The 19,494-nt window shown below is 41.8% G+C and overlaps 1 protein-coding gene across 5 annotated transcripts in view; it reads left to right on the forward strand.

Moving 5' to 3' along the window:
* TESPA1 (thymocyte expressed, positive selection associated 1) overlaps nucleotides 1-19,494 on the forward strand; it is a 72,840-nt gene that overhangs the window by 9,771 nt on the left and 43,575 nt on the right. For 3 of the 5 annotated variants that reach the window (XM_074374704.1, XM_010964433.3, XM_074374702.1), the window contains exons 3-10: nucleotides 468-510; nucleotides 7,541-7,590; nucleotides 8,469-8,522; nucleotides 9,265-9,301; nucleotides 9,578-9,676; nucleotides 11,334-11,542; nucleotides 13,276-14,099; nucleotides 15,215-15,308. In XM_074374704.1, the coding sequence (XP_074230805.1) occupies nucleotides 468-510; nucleotides 7,541-7,590; nucleotides 8,469-8,522; nucleotides 9,265-9,301; nucleotides 9,578-9,676; nucleotides 11,334-11,542; nucleotides 13,276-14,099; nucleotides 15,215-15,308 (1,410 nt within the window). Of the gene's footprint in view, nucleotides 1-467; nucleotides 511-7,540; nucleotides 7,591-8,468; nucleotides 8,523-9,264; nucleotides 9,302-9,577; nucleotides 9,677-11,333; nucleotides 11,543-13,275; nucleotides 14,100-15,146; nucleotides 15,309-19,494 lie in introns of all 5 variants that reach the window. The other 2 variants (XM_074374703.1, XM_045523624.2) reach the window with 1 other exon arrangement.

Here is a 19,494-nt window from a genome sequence, read left to right on the forward strand (position 1 = left end):
TACAGGCCTCTCAGTGCTTCTTTTAGGTTCAAGTGAGACTGCAGACGTAAGAGGAAAATATAAAAGATAAACTGAAAAATAAATCTTATAGCAATAAACCTATCCTTGCTTATCTGGTAGGAAACAAAATGCACAAAAGTAAAACTGTGCTTTTTTTTTGCTTTTTGTTTTTTAACTTTTTCTTTTCTTTTTTTTTTTTTCAAGATGAGGATCCACCCCTGTTCACAAACTTTGGGGTATTTTCCAAGTTCCTGGGAGAAGGGGGGCAGGGAGGTAGAGAGAGAAGAAATACCCACTATTTGTAAACATGGATATATTCCTCTTATGTTTTAAAGAAAAGTTTGATGGAAAAAAAAGGATTCATGACGTGGCCTCTATAAGGAGAAAATTGTGGGATGGGGTGAGTTTCAGGGACGAAGTCTGATCTCCTTCAGGTCTCACGGTGATCTGATGTCTGACTTTTCCAGGGAATCCAATCAACAAGATTGAAGACTGGCTGCAGGATTGTGGGTAAGCGCTGGCCGGGCCAGGGGATAGAACGTGGTTGATGGTTGGATGTGCCAACAGGCACCGACTCTTGGGAACTCAGAGACAGGGAAATGAATTTGAATAGGGCCTGCTGATTAGAAGTGAGGTTGAGAGAGAGTGGAACCATAAAGATTCGGGGTGAGTGTGGGAGTTGGGCCAGTGAACCAAATGCATCCTCTGGAGCCTAAGGTTGCTCACCATCAACCAATCAGAGGATTGTGCACAGCTGATCACATACCCTGGGACACCCTTCCCCGTCTGGCCTTTAAAAAGGCTCACCTAAAACCCTTTGGGGAGTTTGGGGTTTGGGGGGCTTGAGCCACATGTCCTCCTTGCTTTGCCCAGGAATAAGCCTTTCTTTGCTAAAAACAAAACAAAACAAAACAAAAAAAACAAAAAAACAAACAAAAAAAAACCTTAGGGTGAAGGTCTGGAAACATAGAATGGACCTGGTCTATAACCAAGAATGAGGGAAATCTGTAGCTAGAAGGAATGAGTGGGCTAAATTCCAGGTGCCTTCTGCATTGCTTTTCCCCTCAGACTGGAGTCTTACACTTCGCAACAAAGAGGAGTTAGAAACATAATTGTTCTTCGGATCAGAGTAATTCATCACCATGAATCATCATGTTGTTTATTTTTACTGCAGAGCACAGGAAGAGGGGCTATGGGTTTACCTCAGTCATTCAAATTGGAGCAGGCACTTCAAGGCAAAATGTAGTATCTCTTTCCTGAGAAACACTTTAAAATTTGAGACCCTATCAGCCTGCACCATTTTAGGCTCTAGCCACCCAGCCACAGAGGGAAAGCTTCCGTGACCTATTTAAGTGTGATCATTTGTGTGATAATGAATTCCCAGAATTTATAACTCCTGCCTGCTCTTTACTTCTCCTGCAGAAGTGTGTCTAGCTTTATATAGCTTTTAATCTAAACTCATTTATTAACACATAAATAAACCCATCCTGGCTTATTTGGTAGGAAATAAATAGCATCCAAGGTTGTTCATTTTAACTCTGCGCTGGAACGTAATGCCAGGAAGGATTTATTTTGTGTTTTTGTTATTTACAAAACATATTGTCATTATCGTCCTAATCTGGTCTGAAATTTATTGACTTCAAAATCAATTAAGGGTAATCAAAGCATCGGGAAGGAAAGGGATGGTGCTAATGGGAAGGTCTGCAGGTTTGGGTGTGAGAGAAATGTCCTAGGATTTAAAATGCTTCACCAGATACATACAGGAGAACCAGTGGGCTCTGTTACCATCTTTATCCCATTAACTACTCTTGAGTCTTATCAATTCAAGTCAACAATTATTATTGACGGTGCATTTGCTAACTGTCTGATTGGCTAAATGCCAGGTAGTTTCAAATATGCTCCCTGACCTCAAATATACCACATTCTAGTTGAAAAGATTAAATTCACAGAAATCCAAGGTTGTAAATTCCAGAAATCACCTTTCCCCACCTATATTCTACAAAGATAAACCCTGAACCAAAATTTATGATGCAAAAGTAGTCTGATGAGTGAAAAGTCTCCAAGATTTGAGCCTAATTCTTATGCTGTCTGTGTAGCCAGCTGTAAGCAAACAATTGAAATTCTCAGTCTCCTCATCTGTAAAGTGGAGAACTATAGGGAAAAGTTTCAACAGTTTTTTGTGAGATTAAATGAGGTGATATGTGCACAAATGTTTTATGCTCTGTAGTAATACGTGAGTAGTGAGTGTCAGGGAGGAAGAAATTTTCCTGTACCCTTCTAGATTCTTCTGGCTGGTCTAAGAATTAAATTGACAAGATGCCTTAACAGGAGGAAGTCAAACAAAAGTTTAATAACATGTATCCATGGGTGAGACCCAGGAGAAGTAACTCACAAAAATGCCATCCTCACCTTAAAAATCATCCTCGGCTAATGGCCAAAGAGGATATTGGGCGGGGGTGGGGGGGACTTCAGAGGGGAGGAAGGCAATTCACATGGAGATGGAAAAACAAATGTTTCGTAAGTAAATGTTTGGTGGGCCATGTAAAGACAAAGGGACACAGAGTGGACTCAGCTCTCTAAATTTCCCGCACCACACCTAGTACACCTTCTCCAGTGGTATCTTCCTATAACAGGTCCTCTACCCAAAATCTTTAGACAGTTGAGGTCAAAATTTCTTCCTAAGTCTTTTGAGCCTTGAGTCTTTTCAGCTTTTCAGCTTGAAATAATCTGCATGCCAGACAGACATTTGGGGGTGGTAAATTTTGCCCCCCTACGTGAGGTTTGTAATGGATGGGCTTTATGCTACTTTAAAATTCTCGCAAAATTTCTGTTTATCTAGCTTTATCTATCTGTATCTCTTCATTTATCAGGAACGTGTGTTCAGACATGATACATATCAACTCTAAGAGCTACCTCTAGGAAGGAAGTTAGAAGGAATGGGAGCAAAATGAGGCTTTAGTTATATCCTTAATATTTTATTTTATAATATTTTTTTATTAACAGACATCTGAAGCAAACATGACAAAATGTTTACACGTGTAAAACTAGAATGGCAGTGCAAGGGTTATTTGTCATGTTGTCTTTATGTTTCTGTGTCCTGAAAATTTTTCAATATTTAAATATCAAAAAAGCCACAAGAAAGCCTGTTGACATGCCTTCTTGAACATTTGTCTCTGGGAAGGGAATTATTAGGTTCCTAAAAGATTTCTGGAACATGAATGTGCTATTTGTGAATCATCAGAAGTAAGGTTGGGAACCCAAAAGTCATGTGTGGACATTAGCTTAAGTCTTGTCAACGAAAAATTAATCAAGAGTCAATCTAAGGAGAAACAGAAAATTGAATTCATGCCAGTCTGAGAACTATAACCCTCATGACAGTCTCTCAGGGAGCTCTGAGGACTGTTCCAAAAAGGTAAAGGGGGAGGTCAGTCAGTAGATGTGTGATTTTGGAGAAGAAGGTACAAGAATGGAGCAGACGTGATAGAAGTTACTGCCAGTCACGAGGAACGGACATCTTAGTTAATGGCTTTAGCGCTTCTTCCCCCCCCCCCCTTTTTTTTTAAGCGCAAATATGGGAAGATGCAAGAATCAGTTTCATAAAATTTTCTCATAAAAATATCCAACGATCTGAGGGCCAGTTCTGTCAGTTTTCCCAGAGCACGAAGTGCCTCGTGCTGATCTTCGCCCTGAGTTCCTTTCAGGGTATATGGCAGGTCGGCAACTACACTGGCTAATGACTTGGTTCTTGTAGGACTAGAAGGTGGGCAACACTCTTTATTTTACAATCCCTTCCCTTTCAGTCTTAATTTCAGCCAAGGTTTGGGAGGCCTTTCGTGATCAATTTGTCCCTTGGCACTAGGAAAGCTAGTTCCCAGGCCAGGCAAGGATTTTGTTGATAGGCCGCTCAACGGGCGATTACTGGCCTGGGCCCTGTTAACAGCAGCCCAAAGCCCTGGAATGCCTGTCCTACTAGTCTGTTATGGGCCAGGGAATGGTTCCCTCTTGTTGCTTCTCCCCATATCTAGAGTTATACTATCACAATCATTGATCTTATAGAAACTCTATATTAGATCAATCAGTTCAAGTCCTCTAGTCATCATTAACTTGATCTGAGGCTCAGACGTACATTTGATGACGCAAGAAACAGTAATCTTGTAAAAGAAGCAGAATACAAGTAGTAACATTAACAGATCGTAAGTAAGTATTTAAGCTAAGACCTTCTATTAGGCACTGCCCAGCATCTCCTAGGTCTGTTCTGCACCAACTGCTGTGTTTAAGGGAAATGATATTCTGGCACTGTACGAAAAGTTCACAGAGATGTCTGCACGTACAAGGCAAGTGGAGGTCCCCCGTGACCTCTTACAGGTTGGATAAAGGAATGTCATCCTCTGAGGAGTTCCGTGACTGGTGCCAGAAGAGAAAAATTGCTCTTCATGGTTGAGCGGGTATTTCCGCCACTGGGGAGGCCTGGTTAACTCATAATGCAGATGCACAATGCACACTAGAGGGGAAGGAGCAGGCCAAAACGGCAGAGAAAATTTTTGTGTTTAAATGTTTATCTTGACTTAAAATATGAATTTTTATTTCATCAGTCTCTGCAGGCAGAATCTATGGAGAGGACTGGAAGAAGCTAAAAATAGCCACATGCTGCTTCTCACAGCCCCATCATCCCCCCTGCTCTGGTTTATGAACTGGGTATACAGGAAGAGCAGTAGCTTGGCTCTTCTGTGTAAGACTTGAAATGATGCTAAGGGACCTCTCAGTGCCGATGTGGAGAGAGAGGAGCAGCTGCGGATCTAGTCGCTGGGCATCGATTTTATGTCCTAAGCAATAACCCATGAAAGGCCTGGGGCTTGGGTGAGGGCCGTGAAGTTTCAAACCATCATACTCAGTGTGAAGGCACCAATAGGTCCAGGCCTATGTCCACATTTCTGTGGTATGTCCCACATACACATAGAAAAGCACACCGTCCCCAGGGTCAGCCTGAGCTGGTCCTCCCTCATACAGAGACTATGGAAACGCCCGCTGGGGCACACCTGGAAAACAGAAATGTAGTGTGCGCATCTGACAAAACCTTCGGTCTAACGAATGGCACCAAAGTCTGCTTTGGACAAATGAGGAATTTTATCAGTGCTAGTTTTTAGTGTAAATGTTTTGAAGTATCACATACATATCAGTAGCATTTTTTAATATAAATTGTAGTACAACTCAATGGATGTAAGTGTCAGTGATGCTCGATGAGTAAGTTCCAGCAGTCTGCTGTACAGCACAGTGCCTGTAGTTAGCAATTTGGTATCGTGAATTCCAAAATCTGTTAGGAGGATAAATCTCATGTTAAGTGCTCACAGGTAAACAAGGAAACCCTGGGGGTTGTTGGATGTGTCTGTTACCTTGACTGGTGATGGTATCGTAAGTGTTTAAATAAGTCCAAACTCAAGTTGCACACATTAAATATGTGCAGTTCTTCGTATGTCAATTATACTTCAATAAAGCTGTTAAAATAATGGCACTATAAATCGTATTGAAGTGTAAAATATTTACTGAAAAATGAAAGAGTGTTAAATATATGGCTCAATAAATTATCTCAAAGGGACTATACTGATGAAATCTGAAGTGGAGCACTGCCAGCTCTCCAGAAGTCCCTTCTGTCCCTTTCCTTTCACCACCCTGCTTCCCAGGGTAACCAATACCCTGACCTGCATCATAGATAAATTTTGTATTTTTTTAACTTTATATAATCATACAATAGGCACTGTTTTATGTATGTTTCTTCTTTTCAGTCTTATGTTTGTGCTATTTATTCATCCATGTGTTTGCATCCAGCAATAGGTCATTCTTTTTCATTGTTGTGGAGCATCGTCTATTGGTCATGTAATTTATCCATTTTACAATAACGAGGGTTTTGGGGGGGGTCTCCCAATTCTGAGTTATTATAAATATTATTTGGTTTTGGTGAACATAGAGGCACTTCCATTGATTGCTTTCCCAGAGGTGCAACAGGAGTGTGTTTTATTGTACTTATAGTACAAGTAGGCTTCAGGAGTTGCATGACTGTAGCTGCAGCATAAGCATTAAATGCAATAGTAGATCTCAGCGATCTAGTAGTTGACTGTCTCGGCTATCATAGTGTTTTTTAGTAGTAATAGGAAATATTGATTTATACTAGTATTTGTAATGTTATATTTACTTACACATGTTCATAGTATTATAATACATATTTTATTTAATTATACATTAGGAAGAGAAGTATATATTTGTAGTTCTAGTCATGTTATTAGAGTTACCCACTCTTAAATAGCTTAAGTATCATTTCACATTTTATAACATACATTAATGTACAGTTTCTTTCATGAGAAAATGTAAAAATCCAGATTTTAGAAAATATGGTCAATTTTTTTCACTATTGAAAGGAAAGTACCAGCAAAAGATGTCTATATATGCAGTGATTTGTTTTGTAAAATTTAAACACAGCTTGATCTAAAGGTGATGAGTCATTGAGCCCATTTTCATTAGTAAACATTTCACGAAGCGCTACTCCAATAGCGTGAGAGTTGCCTGGATCGCTGGAGGCTGATGGAGAAGGGTCGTTTAAGACCAGCTCCAATGGATGGACTCTAGTCAGTCTCCCTGTTAACTCACTTTAACATCCCTTCTCTGTTCCCACCTCCATTTGAGACTACACTCAAAAGCATCAAGTGCCACTTCCATTTTTGAAACTTTCAGGAAAGCAAAGTATAAAAACTCACAACACATCAGTGCTTAAAGTGAACTTGGGTAACAATTTAATACCTAGGCATCTAAATCCCATTACTTAATGCTTGAGAACATAGCAGCATCAAGGGGCCAGGACTGGGAGGCAGGCGCTCTGGCCCCAATTCAAAGCTTCTTCACAGACCGTGTCATTCATCTGTTTAGAAAGCGAATTTCTTCCTTGTGTAAGTTGTTTCTCACCACCACTTGTGCTGATTTCCGCCTGATCTCCTGAAGCATATAGTAACTGTTTGATAAGCCCTTATCTCAAAATGTAAAAGTGTAATCTCTAACCAAGATGCAATTTCTGCTGCTTCCTGAAAGACACGATGTTCAGCAAGAATGTGGCTCAGAGACAAGGAAGGAGGGGTGGATAGATAAGATGACCTCCTGAAAGTTTATTTTTTTAATTTCAATATTTTGTAGTTGTGATGTAAAAATTATGGCACCCAGACCCCTGCTTTTATAAATATATTTCTCCAATTTTGTTTCGATATTTTTTCTTTCCTTTGTCATCTAGCTCCTGAAGATTTATTGCTAGGCTGATTTTAGACGTGTGGTCAGCACAAAGGCAGCACCGTCTACAGCACAGTGCACTCCAGTCCCAGCTGCCCCCGACTACCTGAGAACTTGTCAGTCGAAATCATCACTTAGTTTTCTTCTACATAAAAGCAATTGAAAGACTACCAACTCTCACTGAAAAATTATGAGAATTTGTGGGAGATACTTGAAGAAAAGCTCCTTGGGAAATTTAGTGATTTAAGCCTATGACATTATTTTTGGTTTTTAGATATTCTGAAGAAGGGTTTTTTGAGGAAGCAGGACAGTCGATCTGCAATGGTAAGTTGAGGCGCTGTTCTTTCTTCCATTGTTCTTCTACCTCAGATCGCGATATGACTCGTGTGTGTGTGTGTGTGTGTGTGTGTGTGTGTGTGTACGTGCACACACGTATGTATGCATAAGGATGCTGACTGTCTTGTAACTTCCTGCAAAAGACCTTATTCGTGGCCATGAGACAGTCCGGGAGGCCCAGAAGATAGAGTAAGCGTTGGCTCAGAGCTACAGGCTGACTAGTCCTCAAAGAGTATCTTCTGTTAGTGGCTGCTCAGCTGACAACCACGGCTGTGGCAAAAGGGCTTCATAAAATGTGTGCGTTTATCTATACTTAGCAACGCTGTATTATATTCTTGGCAGTTGCCAAGAGAGTAGATCTGAAATGTTCTTACCATTGCCAAAAGACATGACAGTTACGTGAGGTGACAGAGGTGTCTTAACTCACCTTACTTTGTGGTCATCATTGCACATTATATACATGTAGCAAATCATCATGCTGGTGCATCTTAAAGTTATACAGTGTTATATGTCTATTATATCTCAATCTAGCTAGGAAGAAAAAAAAATATATATATATAAATAAAAAGTGTGTGTTTATATGTGTATGTTTACATATTTACATTGTGCTTATTCTTTGGCAGAGGATTGTGTCCATGACTGTGTGATATAGGGGAAGGGCTAATTATAGATGAGTGTTTATGTGACTATTTCTGAATCAAAATATGAATGTGATTTCTGAGGTAGTATAGGTGTAGCTGGGGGTAGTTTTGCAAACATGTGGATGTATGATGTGACTGTGCAATTGTAGATGTGCATATGGGTGTGTGTGTGTGTGTGTGTGTCCAAGCCTGATTTTCTGTGATCTTTGCCTTATTATTGGACAGGGTGCCCCAGCCACGGAACCAGCTTTGAAGATGACTTGACCCTTGGAGCAGAGGGTAAGTGGCACAGCTCTGTGAGGTGAGGATCAAGGAAGAGGCCATCTATTGGATGAATTAAGGATGGACTGGAAGGGGAGAACTGCAGAAAGGCAGTCTATCCCCAGCGTCTTATCTGTAGGGAAAGAGCAATCTCACATGATCTCATGTAAAACTCAGAAAGCATCACTTACCTAGGAATACTTCCTCACTAGCCTATCAAAGTATCTGTGGGTCCATCACTGGAGCTTTCCTTTGGCCCCTAGGAAGATATCATACAAAATCCCCACAACACTGGCTGCCCAGAGAGCCTTGAAATGGTTTTCTGAAGAGGAAGCGCAAAGCAGCCTGAGTACGGGGTGTAAGAGAGAGACTGCATTGCAGGAAGATCATGGCTGGAATAAAGAATGGAGGTGCCCCAACCTACCAGTGTCCCTGGGACCTGTACAGACTTGTGTGGTGGGAGAGGCAGGAACACTAGCCTGGAGGGCTGAACGACTGTCTTCCTCAGAACAGAGAAACTCTTACCAAGACACCAGGCATGGTTCAGAAGTTCAGAGGCTCGGGGCCAGTTTTTTTCTGCCATATCTGTCCCCCTTCCAGGTCTGTGTTTAATCATCTTTAGTTACATCCATAAAGGACAGAGTTCATGGGGTTCAGGAACCTGGCAGGGGGGAACTGAAGGGGCTGAGTTTTAAGTTTGAAAGAGATGATTTTCATTTCCCCTTCTAACGTTCCCTTTGCTTTTCTGTTCCCTATCCAGCCACACTGTTGGCCACCAACAGCAAACTCTTCTCCAGGTAAGTGTTGTAGGTTCAGCCATGCTGAATGATAACTCCTTCAGGAGCTGCTGAACTGGGGTAGGTGTCAGGGTCAAAGAGATTAAAAACGGAGAACTGAAGAGTCACAATAGAGAATGAAATTTTCCAACCATGAATGAGACCATAGATTGAGTTTTTAACAGTAAATGGTTCAAGGGTACCGGGCTGGGAGTACGTATGCCCAGCAGGGCATGTCTTGGAGCCAGGGTGCACACTGCTTACAAGGTTAGTATGACTTACCTCTGATCCCTGCAGGAGTTTCCTGGAGACAGCCCGGCCAGGCCAGCGATTCAATCTTGGCTGCAGTTTGGCTTCCAGCAGCATGACTGGTGGGACCAACAAAACTAGTTCAAGGTAGGTATCGAGTAATTGTGGGGAAGATGAGAGGCAGGAGAGAATGGAACTGACCATTGCCGGTTTTTTTCTGGGATATCTTACTAGAGCTTTTATGCAGTCACATATTTGACAAGTATGGCCATATTTGCTTCAAGAAGAGTAGGGGATGCAGAGGAATCTACTGCTCAGAGCTGGATACCACATGTAAAGTACAGGTGGTCCCCTCTGCTGAGTCTTGTACCCAAGGAAGTGTAGTGTTGGTTGGTACCATCACAGTTCCTGGACTTACAATAAGTGCACAGTAAACAATAAATAAGTATATTGATTAATTGATTGACTGATTGATTGAAACAATACAATATTGATTTATGCAATCAATTTTATATCCCCTAATGCAGACCAGGCAATGACTACGTGGAATTTGAAAAGGTGAAGCAAAGAGCTTGCCCTTGGGAGCTCAACAATCCTATTAAGTGAACAAAATACACACAGAAAGAACTTTTAAACCAGATGGAAAGTGATGAAAACTAGTGTCATATAAGAAAAATCGTTTGGAATTTGGAGTCGAAGTTTGAATTTGAGACCTGTTCTCAGGCTTATTAGCTTATTAACTATCTCAAGTGGTTTGTCCTCACAGAGCCTTAGCCTTGGCCACACCTCAGTTCAGTTAACACAGAACCTATGGAGATGAGACTCAAATATCTGCATTTTTTTAATGCTCCCCAAGGTGATTCAAAAGACACCCTACGTCTTTTCATTGGAGAATTTAGTCCATTGACATTTAAAGTGATTATCGATAAATATGTGCTTGTTGCCATTTTGCTGCTTGCTTTCTGGTGGTTTTTGTAGTTCTTATCTGTACTTCTCTTCTTCTTTTAGTTTCTTCCCTTTTGGTTTGATGGTTTTTTGTTTTTTTTGGTTTTTGTTTTTTTAGTGGTATACTTGTGTTCCTTTCTCTCTAGTTTCTGTGTCTCTATTACAGGTTTTTTGGTTTGTGGTTACCATGGCTTCATATATGTTGACCTATAACTATATTTCCTTGTTTTAAACTGGTAGTCATTGAAGTTCAAACACATTCCAAAAATATGTATTTTTTTACCTCCCCTGCATTCTGTGTTTTTGATGTCATGTTTTACATCTTCATATGTGCCCATTAACTGTTTACTTTAGTTATAGTTGATTTTACAATTTTTTTGTCTTTTAATCTTCATATGGCTTATGTCCCTTACACACTCATGGCCTCATTGTTCCACACAACTGCTGGTGCAAGTTAGGTAGCAAGTTACAAAAGCACTTGGCAAAAGCCAGCCATGTCATAGTATGTGCCAATGGGAACTGTCTGGTTAATAATACAACCACAAGATTTATTTGCACTCATACTGCTTTTGATTTTTCAGATCCCTCTCATAGCAAATTTTCATTCATCTGGAATCGCTGTGATCAGTTTTCAAAATACTGTGATAGACTCTCATTCAATTTTTAAACCAGGGCTAGATTATAATTCTTATGTTTCAGACAGAGTTTAGGTTCAGAGAAATAAAAGCTTTTCTCTGTCACAGTGGAAGGGAGAGAAATGGCCAGAAAGGTATCTCAGTCTCCTGACGCTTTGATTAGATACTCTGGATTACCCTGTGCGTCAAAGTTGCCCCTGTTTACTCAAACTCCCTCTTTTCAGCATCTCAGAGATTCTGGACAAGGTGCAAGAAGATGCAGAAGATGTCCTCTTCAGTCTGGGCTTTGGCCACGAGGACCACAAAGACACTTCTCGGATTCCTGCCCGATTTTTCACCACCCCTTCTCAGGCCAAAGGCATTGATTTCCAGCTCTTCTTGAAGGCTCAGGTGCGGAGGATTGAGATGGAGGACCCATGCCTCATGCTGGCCAGTGAGTGTTACCACGATCCATACTCTGCCTCTCTCCCAGCCTCCAGTCATTCACGGGAGGGATCATTGGCTCTAAATCGTACCTCCTCTTGGTCAGCTTCACTCGATCCTTTCTCTCGGGTCTATTTCTTCCTATGTTGTCTTCAGTAAAGACCGAGAACTTTGATTTCTGCTTATCTCTCTTGAAGACTCTCTCTCATACCACTGTTACCTTTTTTTAGGCCTTCTTTCCTTTAGCTGAATCACATCGTAACTGTGTCCTTAAATCTTATCCCCATTTGCTGTTTCTCAGTTGGAATTACTGAATGTCCCCCACTTACAGCCACTACATTAAAATCATTTCCATTTAGGGCAGTGGTTCTTAGTTAAACATGTTAAGTTGTTGGGGAGGGTATAGCTCAGTGGTAGAGTGCATGCCTAGCACACATGAGGTCCTGGGTTCAATCCCCAGTCCCTCCACTAAAATAAATAAGTAAACCCAACTACCTCCCCCCAAACAAAATTGTTTTAATTAAATTAAATTTAAAAAATAAATAAATAAAAATAAGTTAAATGTTCAAAAATTAAAAAATATGTTTGTTAAATTGTGCAGGAGTTTATAAAACATTCATATTCATAGGCTTTTCTTCCAGAGAAGGTGGGGCTCAGGAATACTTATTTTAAACAAGCACACCCACGATTCTGATGTGTAATCCTTAGACCACATCCTTAGACCATACACTAAGGAAAGCTACGGGAAGGCTTCTCTACCTGGATCGGGGGTAAAAGACTCTTTGATTCTATATGTTAGAATATATTTCAAATTATATTCTTTTACAGCCCCCTAACATGATGGTGTTTTTGACAGTGTTGTTTCAGATTCTTTGTATCAGTTCAACTTAAAAGTTTGTTAACACTACCCTCCTGAGCTTCACCTGCTGAAACAAGGATTTTGAGTTGGAGTATTTTGACAAGCACTTTAGATGAATCTTATGCACACTAAAGCTTGAGGATGATTTATTGAATTTATTTTATGGGCCAGGTACATGATTAGATGTTACATTCTGAAAAAACAGCAGCTAAACAACAGGAACATGATTTTTGCCCTTAAGACGCTTACAGTTTAATGGGCATGTGGTTTATCACAGTGCTTTTCAAACATGGATGTGCATAAGAATTACCAAAGGGTATCGTTAAAATGCTTGGGACACAATCTGAGATTCTGCATTTATAGCAAGTTCCCAAGTGGTGCCGATGCTACTGGACTACTGACCACACATTGAGAAGCAAAGTCTAGTAGAAATGATATAGTCCGTGTAAATTTCTCTACCCCTGTCCATTGCCTAGTAATTGTCATCCCTCAAATTTGCTGCTATGAGAAGCTCCTGTAACCTTAAAGTTCTCTTACTTTCTAAGAAAATAATGCTAGTTTTGCCCTTTTTGGCATGTTTGTCACCCAAAGCAAACACAATGAGAGAGGCTGTTGTATACTGGAAGCAGAAAGGATATGCTAAACCAAGATAGAGGAAAGTTTCTCATCTTGTATAGAATTAATGTTTGAACTACTTGAGATCGGGAGTCAAAAAGTCAAGGAAGGGAATCCTGGGTGGGAGAAATCTAAATGGGAGAAATACTTGTGGAGACACTGCAGCTTCTTTCTGAATGTTGAGCTTCAGGGAGGCTACTGAAGGGAAAGATTCAAGAAATAATTTGCTGATGACCCCTAGACTCACCATCTTCAACCCTTGTATACAGGCAGGTTTAAGCAGGTGCAAACACTGGCCGTCACTGCAGATGCTTTCTTCTGTCTCTACTCCTATGTGTCCAAGACACCTGTCCAGAAGTTCACACCATCCCACATGTTCTGGAATTGCAACCCATCTGATGTGCCATCCATCAAGATTCTGGCCCCTGAACCTGACCCTCACTCACCCAGAGAGCGCCTCCGGAAAGCCATCTCCAAAATGTGCCTGTACACATGCCCCCGAGATCGGCTGTCACCACCCAACGATACCCCCAAAAGGAACAGTCTAGACCAAGTGGTGTGGGAAGTGATGGACAGAGTGAGAGGAGAGAAGATGGTCCTCCAGCAAGACCCTGGGTTTGGGCCAGGCCCACACGGATATCCTGTGCCCCCTCTCAGGGGTACAAAACTGCCCACTTCTTCCTGTCCATGTGTCCTCTGCCCTGAAGAAGAAACACAGCAGGGGATGGCTACCTGGGCACCATCACAAAGTCTGGAAACTCTGGAAACTCCGGATTCTAACCTCAAGATACCCTGTTGCACACATCCTCTGCCCAGAGCAGATCGGCAGTGGAGCACAGACTCTGCACAGGTAAAGAGAGAGCTGTGGGGTCTCCAGGCCACCAACAAGGAAGCCCATTCAGCCAAGGATGAGATCTTCTGGAAAAGAAAGAGCAAAGCAAGAAAGAGTCTCTTTCAGAAGAATCCCCTGGGCAGGAAGGTTAAGTCATTGGATCTGTCCACCATTCAACAGAAATGGAAACAGAGCCAAGGGAGAGCAGAACTGCACCGATCTTACACCCAGCAGCTTCAGGACGCACTTGACTCGGAGGAGGTGAGTGGGTTGGAGGTGAGGGAGAGGCTGGCAGAGAAAGGCTCTGGGCTCTTGCCCTTGCGTAAAGGAAATCCAGGCTCCCTTTCCCTTCCAGATATACCAACTCTTTTAACTGCATTCAGAAAACTTTGGGCCTGGGCTAATATAGAAGGAAAGAGAAAGAGAAATGGGCCCATTTTCTTAAGAAGGTCCAGGTTTCCAGCATTATTTTTTAACTCCTCATCCAACCTGATCTTCACTGAAGTTTCTCATCAAGCACGCTGTCATTTTTGCGATCCACATGAGTACAGATAGAGGTCAGTTGTACACGAAGTGAACCATTATTAAATAAAATATCTTTTCCACCTTGACAAGTGTGTAACCAGAGAGACTTGGAAGTGCAGATTCAGGTCTAGAATTCTCACTCTTAGAGGACTTCAGTGCTAGAACGTGGCAGTGTGGGCAGAGCCACTCCCCAGCCCCTGGCCTGTCCCCTTCTCTTCCCATGCCCAGATCTGTCCTGCACCACGAGGGATTTTGCACAAACATGTGTGAACACCCCAGCCTGTGTATCCAAATGCCAGTAACACCTTACCCACACAAATAACCATCCGTTGGTCATCATGCAGGCCTCAGAGTGCATACACTAGGAGAAAGGTCTGCCCTTAAGAGAACAGACACCAGGCAAAGCCAGCACATCTCCCCGAAGCAGTCTTGGGGCCATTTGAATAGCATTTGGGGGGATTCTGGGTATGGTCTAGAGGGGTGGTGCAAGATCAAAGAGGACACATCCCCTAGCATCACCAATTCTTTATCTCACAGACTCTCTAAAGCTCAGGAGTCCTCTTGCCTGGGTCTGTAGACAGTACTGCCACCAAGTGCTGGTGTCTCGAGGAAGAGCTCTCAAATCCTTGCCACAAAGACAGGCATGATGATTTGCAATATGATTTGCATGTGTGTCACCCGTCATTGAATGTCGAGCTGCTCCTGCCTTTTTCACTAGCAGGTTCCTACCACAAAGAGAAGAGGCCAAGTCGCTCAAGTACACTCAGCCTCTTTCTCCTACAGCTCCCTGCCATCCTGCACCTTCCCCCACCACTGGTGCTGACTGAGTTCTGCCGGCGTCTTGGTTACAGGTGCACAGCAACTGTGAGGAGGAAGAGAATCACTGGCCCAGCAGATGCCGGTCCCCCCACCTCTACCAGACTTTTGCTGGCAAAGACTCAAGAAGTAAGTGCATCTCTCTCTCTCTCTCTCTCTCTCTCTCTCTCTCTGTCTCTCTCCCTCTCCCTCTCCTCAAACCTGGCTGCACATTATAAGCATCTGGAAAGATTTTTTAAAATACTCACAATAAAGAGTCCCACATCTTGCCCCCTTTTAACTGGTATGGCATGGAGACCAGGGACTGATATTTTGTTTTTAAGTTCCTAAGGTGATTCTATTATGGCTGGATAAATACTTCTCTAGATCAGTAGTTCTCAGACTTTAGTATCAAAATCACCTGGAGGGCTCATGAAACTTCAAATGGCTGGGCCACAACTCCCAGAGTTTCTGCCTGAAGAGGTCTGGACAGGGCCTGAGAGTCTGCGTTTCTGAAAAGTTCCCAGGTGATGTTCATGCTCCTGGTCTGGCGATCACAGTCTGAGAGCTGTTGTTCTGGGGGAAATTCTCTATAACTTTAATTTCCAAAATGCAATCTACAGACCAGCAACATTAGCAATCACTTAGGATTTTGTTAGAAAGGCAGAATCCCAGCCCCTCCCCACCCCTGCCCTGATGAATCATAATTTTATTAAGATCCTTAGGTGACACACTTGCACATTGAAGTTTGAGAAACGTAGTTTTGTAGCAAGTGAGGACCAACCATGGAGGCTTATACCCCTGCGCCTGCTTGTAGCTACTTTCTAATCAGCCCACATCATGGGACTTCGGGAAGACGTCTCAGTGTCTCTCCCGGCTATGCTCATTTAGGCTCTGAATTCCTTTCTGCAGCTGTGGTCTGATGTACAGGGCTCTCCTTCCCTCCTCAGAGAAGCACAGTGAATCTCACATAGGTAGTTACTGCAGTTATAATGTCTTTCTTCTAGATGTGAATTTTGAGTATTAACTCTTTAAGAGGTATCCTTTATTTTTTGAACATTTTAGCTAAAGATTTATTATTTAGACTAAGCAGAAATTAGTCTCCTGGTGTTTTAACCACCTGTCCTCCAGGACCTCAGAGAAGAAGACGTCAGGGTCAATAATTTCTGCAAGATAGTAAGAACTGAAATCCCTCTTGAATAAACAAATCATCTTGCTTGGAGTTCCCTCCATTTTAAATGTCTTAATACTATTTACTGTACTTCCTGGCCTGACAGCTTTTGGGTTAACACCAGAATTTCATTGTTACTGGTCCAGAATCACAAAGGTCTTTATGATTCTAACTCCTTTCATTCTAGTTATCTGTGGTTTTAGGGCTCTCACCACTCTTCTTTCTCTCTTATCTATCTTACCTTACTCATCTTCAAGTACATAGATGGCATGTCTCAGTCACTCACCAAAGAGGTAAATAGCAGAAGGCGGCAAAGCACTATTTGTAGTTGAAAAGTTTAGGATATGAAGTCAAATGATCTACCCATACTAGCTCAGTAATCCTGTGGAAATCACTTCACTTTTGTTTGTCCCTGTGAAACCTCCCAGGGAGCACGTGAAGGTAATGTAACGTACTGGGATAACTGTTGTGATGCTGCTGCTGCTGCCTTTAGAAAGCATATTCATGGGCATAAAATATTTAGATCAGTGATTCCCAATCTTGCAAGCTTTTTTTTTTTTTTAATTGCTACTTCCTGAACTCCACCCAATAGAATTAAATACAACTCTCTTGGGTTTGGACTTGGATATTACCATCTATTCTTCTGTAAAAGCTTTCCCAGTGTCATCAGTTTCCTATTGCTGCATAGTAAACCAACCAAAATGTAGTGGCTTAAAGGGAAATTTATTTACTATTCCTCACTATTTTGTAGATTTGCTTAGATTCTTCTACTTGTCTCATGTGGGTTCACTTACGCAGCTGCTTTTGGCTAGTTGACTGGGCTGGACTAGAAGGTCAAAAATGGGCTCCCCCTACGGGTGCTGACCCTGGTGCTGACTGTCAGCTGGGCGCTCTCTCCATGTGGTAAGTCATTCTTGGCTTTCTTACATGGGTGTTCAGCAAAAACTCAAGTCACAATGCTTCTGTTTAAGGATGCGCTGCAAGTTGCACATGTCTCCTCTACCACATGTTATTGGTCAAATCAAGTCACAAAGCCAACCCAGATTCAAAAGGAAGGAAAACAAACTTTACTTTTGTAATAGGAATGGCAAAGCCACACTGTGAAAAGATATGTGGAAAGGAAGGGTTGTTGTGGCCATCTTTATAAACAGTCTATCACAGACAGTGATTCTGGTGCCCCATGGCGTTAAGAACGACTAGTTTAATTAAAGGGATTTATCCTCACATATTAAAGATGCCTTGAGGGTAAGCTCTCATCCTAAAGCTCACTAAAACTCAGCCACAGCATACAAAATTTGAAAGGAAATTAACTGCTAGACTTCAAATTCAAATGGAAAATGTGGAGTATATACTCCACAGCCAGATTTTCCTCCCCCCAAATTTAATTTACTCTAAAATGCCAAGCTTTGCTCAAGTGTTACTTGTCCAGCAGATGTCAGCCTCACACAAGAAAATGCCAGGATGTCCAGCAAAGCAGGTTGTGCAGGATCCATATGATTATATCTTTCTGGACAATCCACGTAATACCCAGAACACCATTTCCTTTCACAAATTTGTCCCATCTTTGATTAAATGTCAGTATACAGAAAGGCTGAAATTGAGTTGCAGGGAGGAAGTTTCCAGGAGTCATACATTTCAAATAAGTAACTAGATTCCATTTTCTCCCAGGGTGTCAGGATTTCATTACAGCAGGAGTTACTGTGGTTAGAGATGCTATATTTCACTTACTCTAAGATGTTCATTTTTATATTTGTAAAATAGAATTAGTATAACAATTGGCAATGTCAGCCAATATAATTGCATATATATGTATATGTATACATAACATATATATTTATATTTGCCTCCTTAGTGGAATATAAAATAATTGTAAGTCAATGGCTTATCAGATTCCATGAAACACAATAATTTAGAAATTGGATGCATTTATCCTCTCAGGGAAATGAGGAAGCGATTCTGTAGGTTTTCCTTTTCTGATTCCTTAGAAAAATATGAGATCTCTTTGCTGGCACAGCCTTCAGCTGAGGCAGGGAGAGGGGGTCACAGTGGTTCCCAAATCATTCCAATGTTCTATGAGTTTGTTTAATAATCTTTTCACAAATCTGTTACCTACCTCTCTCAATCCACTCCTCCATCATCCTTTAAGAGATCACAAGGAGTGGGGAATAGCTATGAAAACAGCTCAGTACGGCCAGGATTAAAGACTGTATGAGAAACATCGGTGGGGAAACTCACTCACCACCATCAAAGGCAGAACTAGATGGGACAGTCTTTCAGATCTACTGCCCCTTCCAGAATCTATAATTATCTCCCAGAGATTCATTGTCTCCTGGGGTCTCTGTGTCTAGTCCCAGGTGTTAACCTGTCACCTGTTATCAGGTATAGGAGAGGTGCAAGCACAGACAGAAAGTGGTCGCATCACCCAGCCGGCCACCGCGTCTAGTTGCAAGGTCCTCATATGTACAAAGTCACTCCTCACCTGAAGAGGAAAATAGAGGTTGGAATCCAGTCTTCGAAAATCTCAAGGGTCTTTGGCTTCTGAAAGGGAGTTTCTTTTTTTTTTTTTTTCTTTTTTTCCTAATTTATCTACAAAAAGTGAGTGCCTTTCTGTAAATAGCACAAGAGTTCCTTTTCTGTTAGAAGAGTATCTGGTCCCCAGCTATGAGCTTTCTTCCCTCTCACTCTATCATTTTAGTCTCTGCCAGAGAAGAAGTCTTAATCTTCCTCCAAAGTCCTGGGAAAGAATGACTCTCATCATTCCTCATAATGTGCACCAGGCTTAAGATTTTCAAATTCACAGGCCTTTTATTGGGGTCCTGTTGCTGAAATTTAAATCATTTGAACTTTACCACATTTATAAGAAGCAGGGCCAAGAAAAAAGCTTTTATTTTTTGCTGTTGTATCTTTTACTAGACCTGAGGTGGCACAGGCCCATACGTAGCCTATTTGTGAAGTGATCATATCTAGAAGTGGGAGGGCAACTCTATTGGCAGCAGTGGGAGAAGAGATGGGAAAGATTAGGTGGGGAGGCTGGTGCAGAGCATGAGATAAAGAGGAAAACTAGTCTGAGATAATCCCACATGGTGGGTAACTCAACACACTATCTGTTTGTACTTAGTGGAACCTCTGTGAGCCAGGTAGCTACACACTGGCTCTATAATGAAA

The sequence above is a fragment of the Camelus bactrianus genome, chromosome 12 (assembly GCF_048773025.1).
Source record: "Camelus bactrianus isolate YW-2024 breed Bactrian camel chromosome 12, ASM4877302v1, whole genome shotgun sequence".
NCBI lineage: Eukaryota > Metazoa > Chordata > Mammalia > Artiodactyla > Camelidae > Camelus > Camelus bactrianus.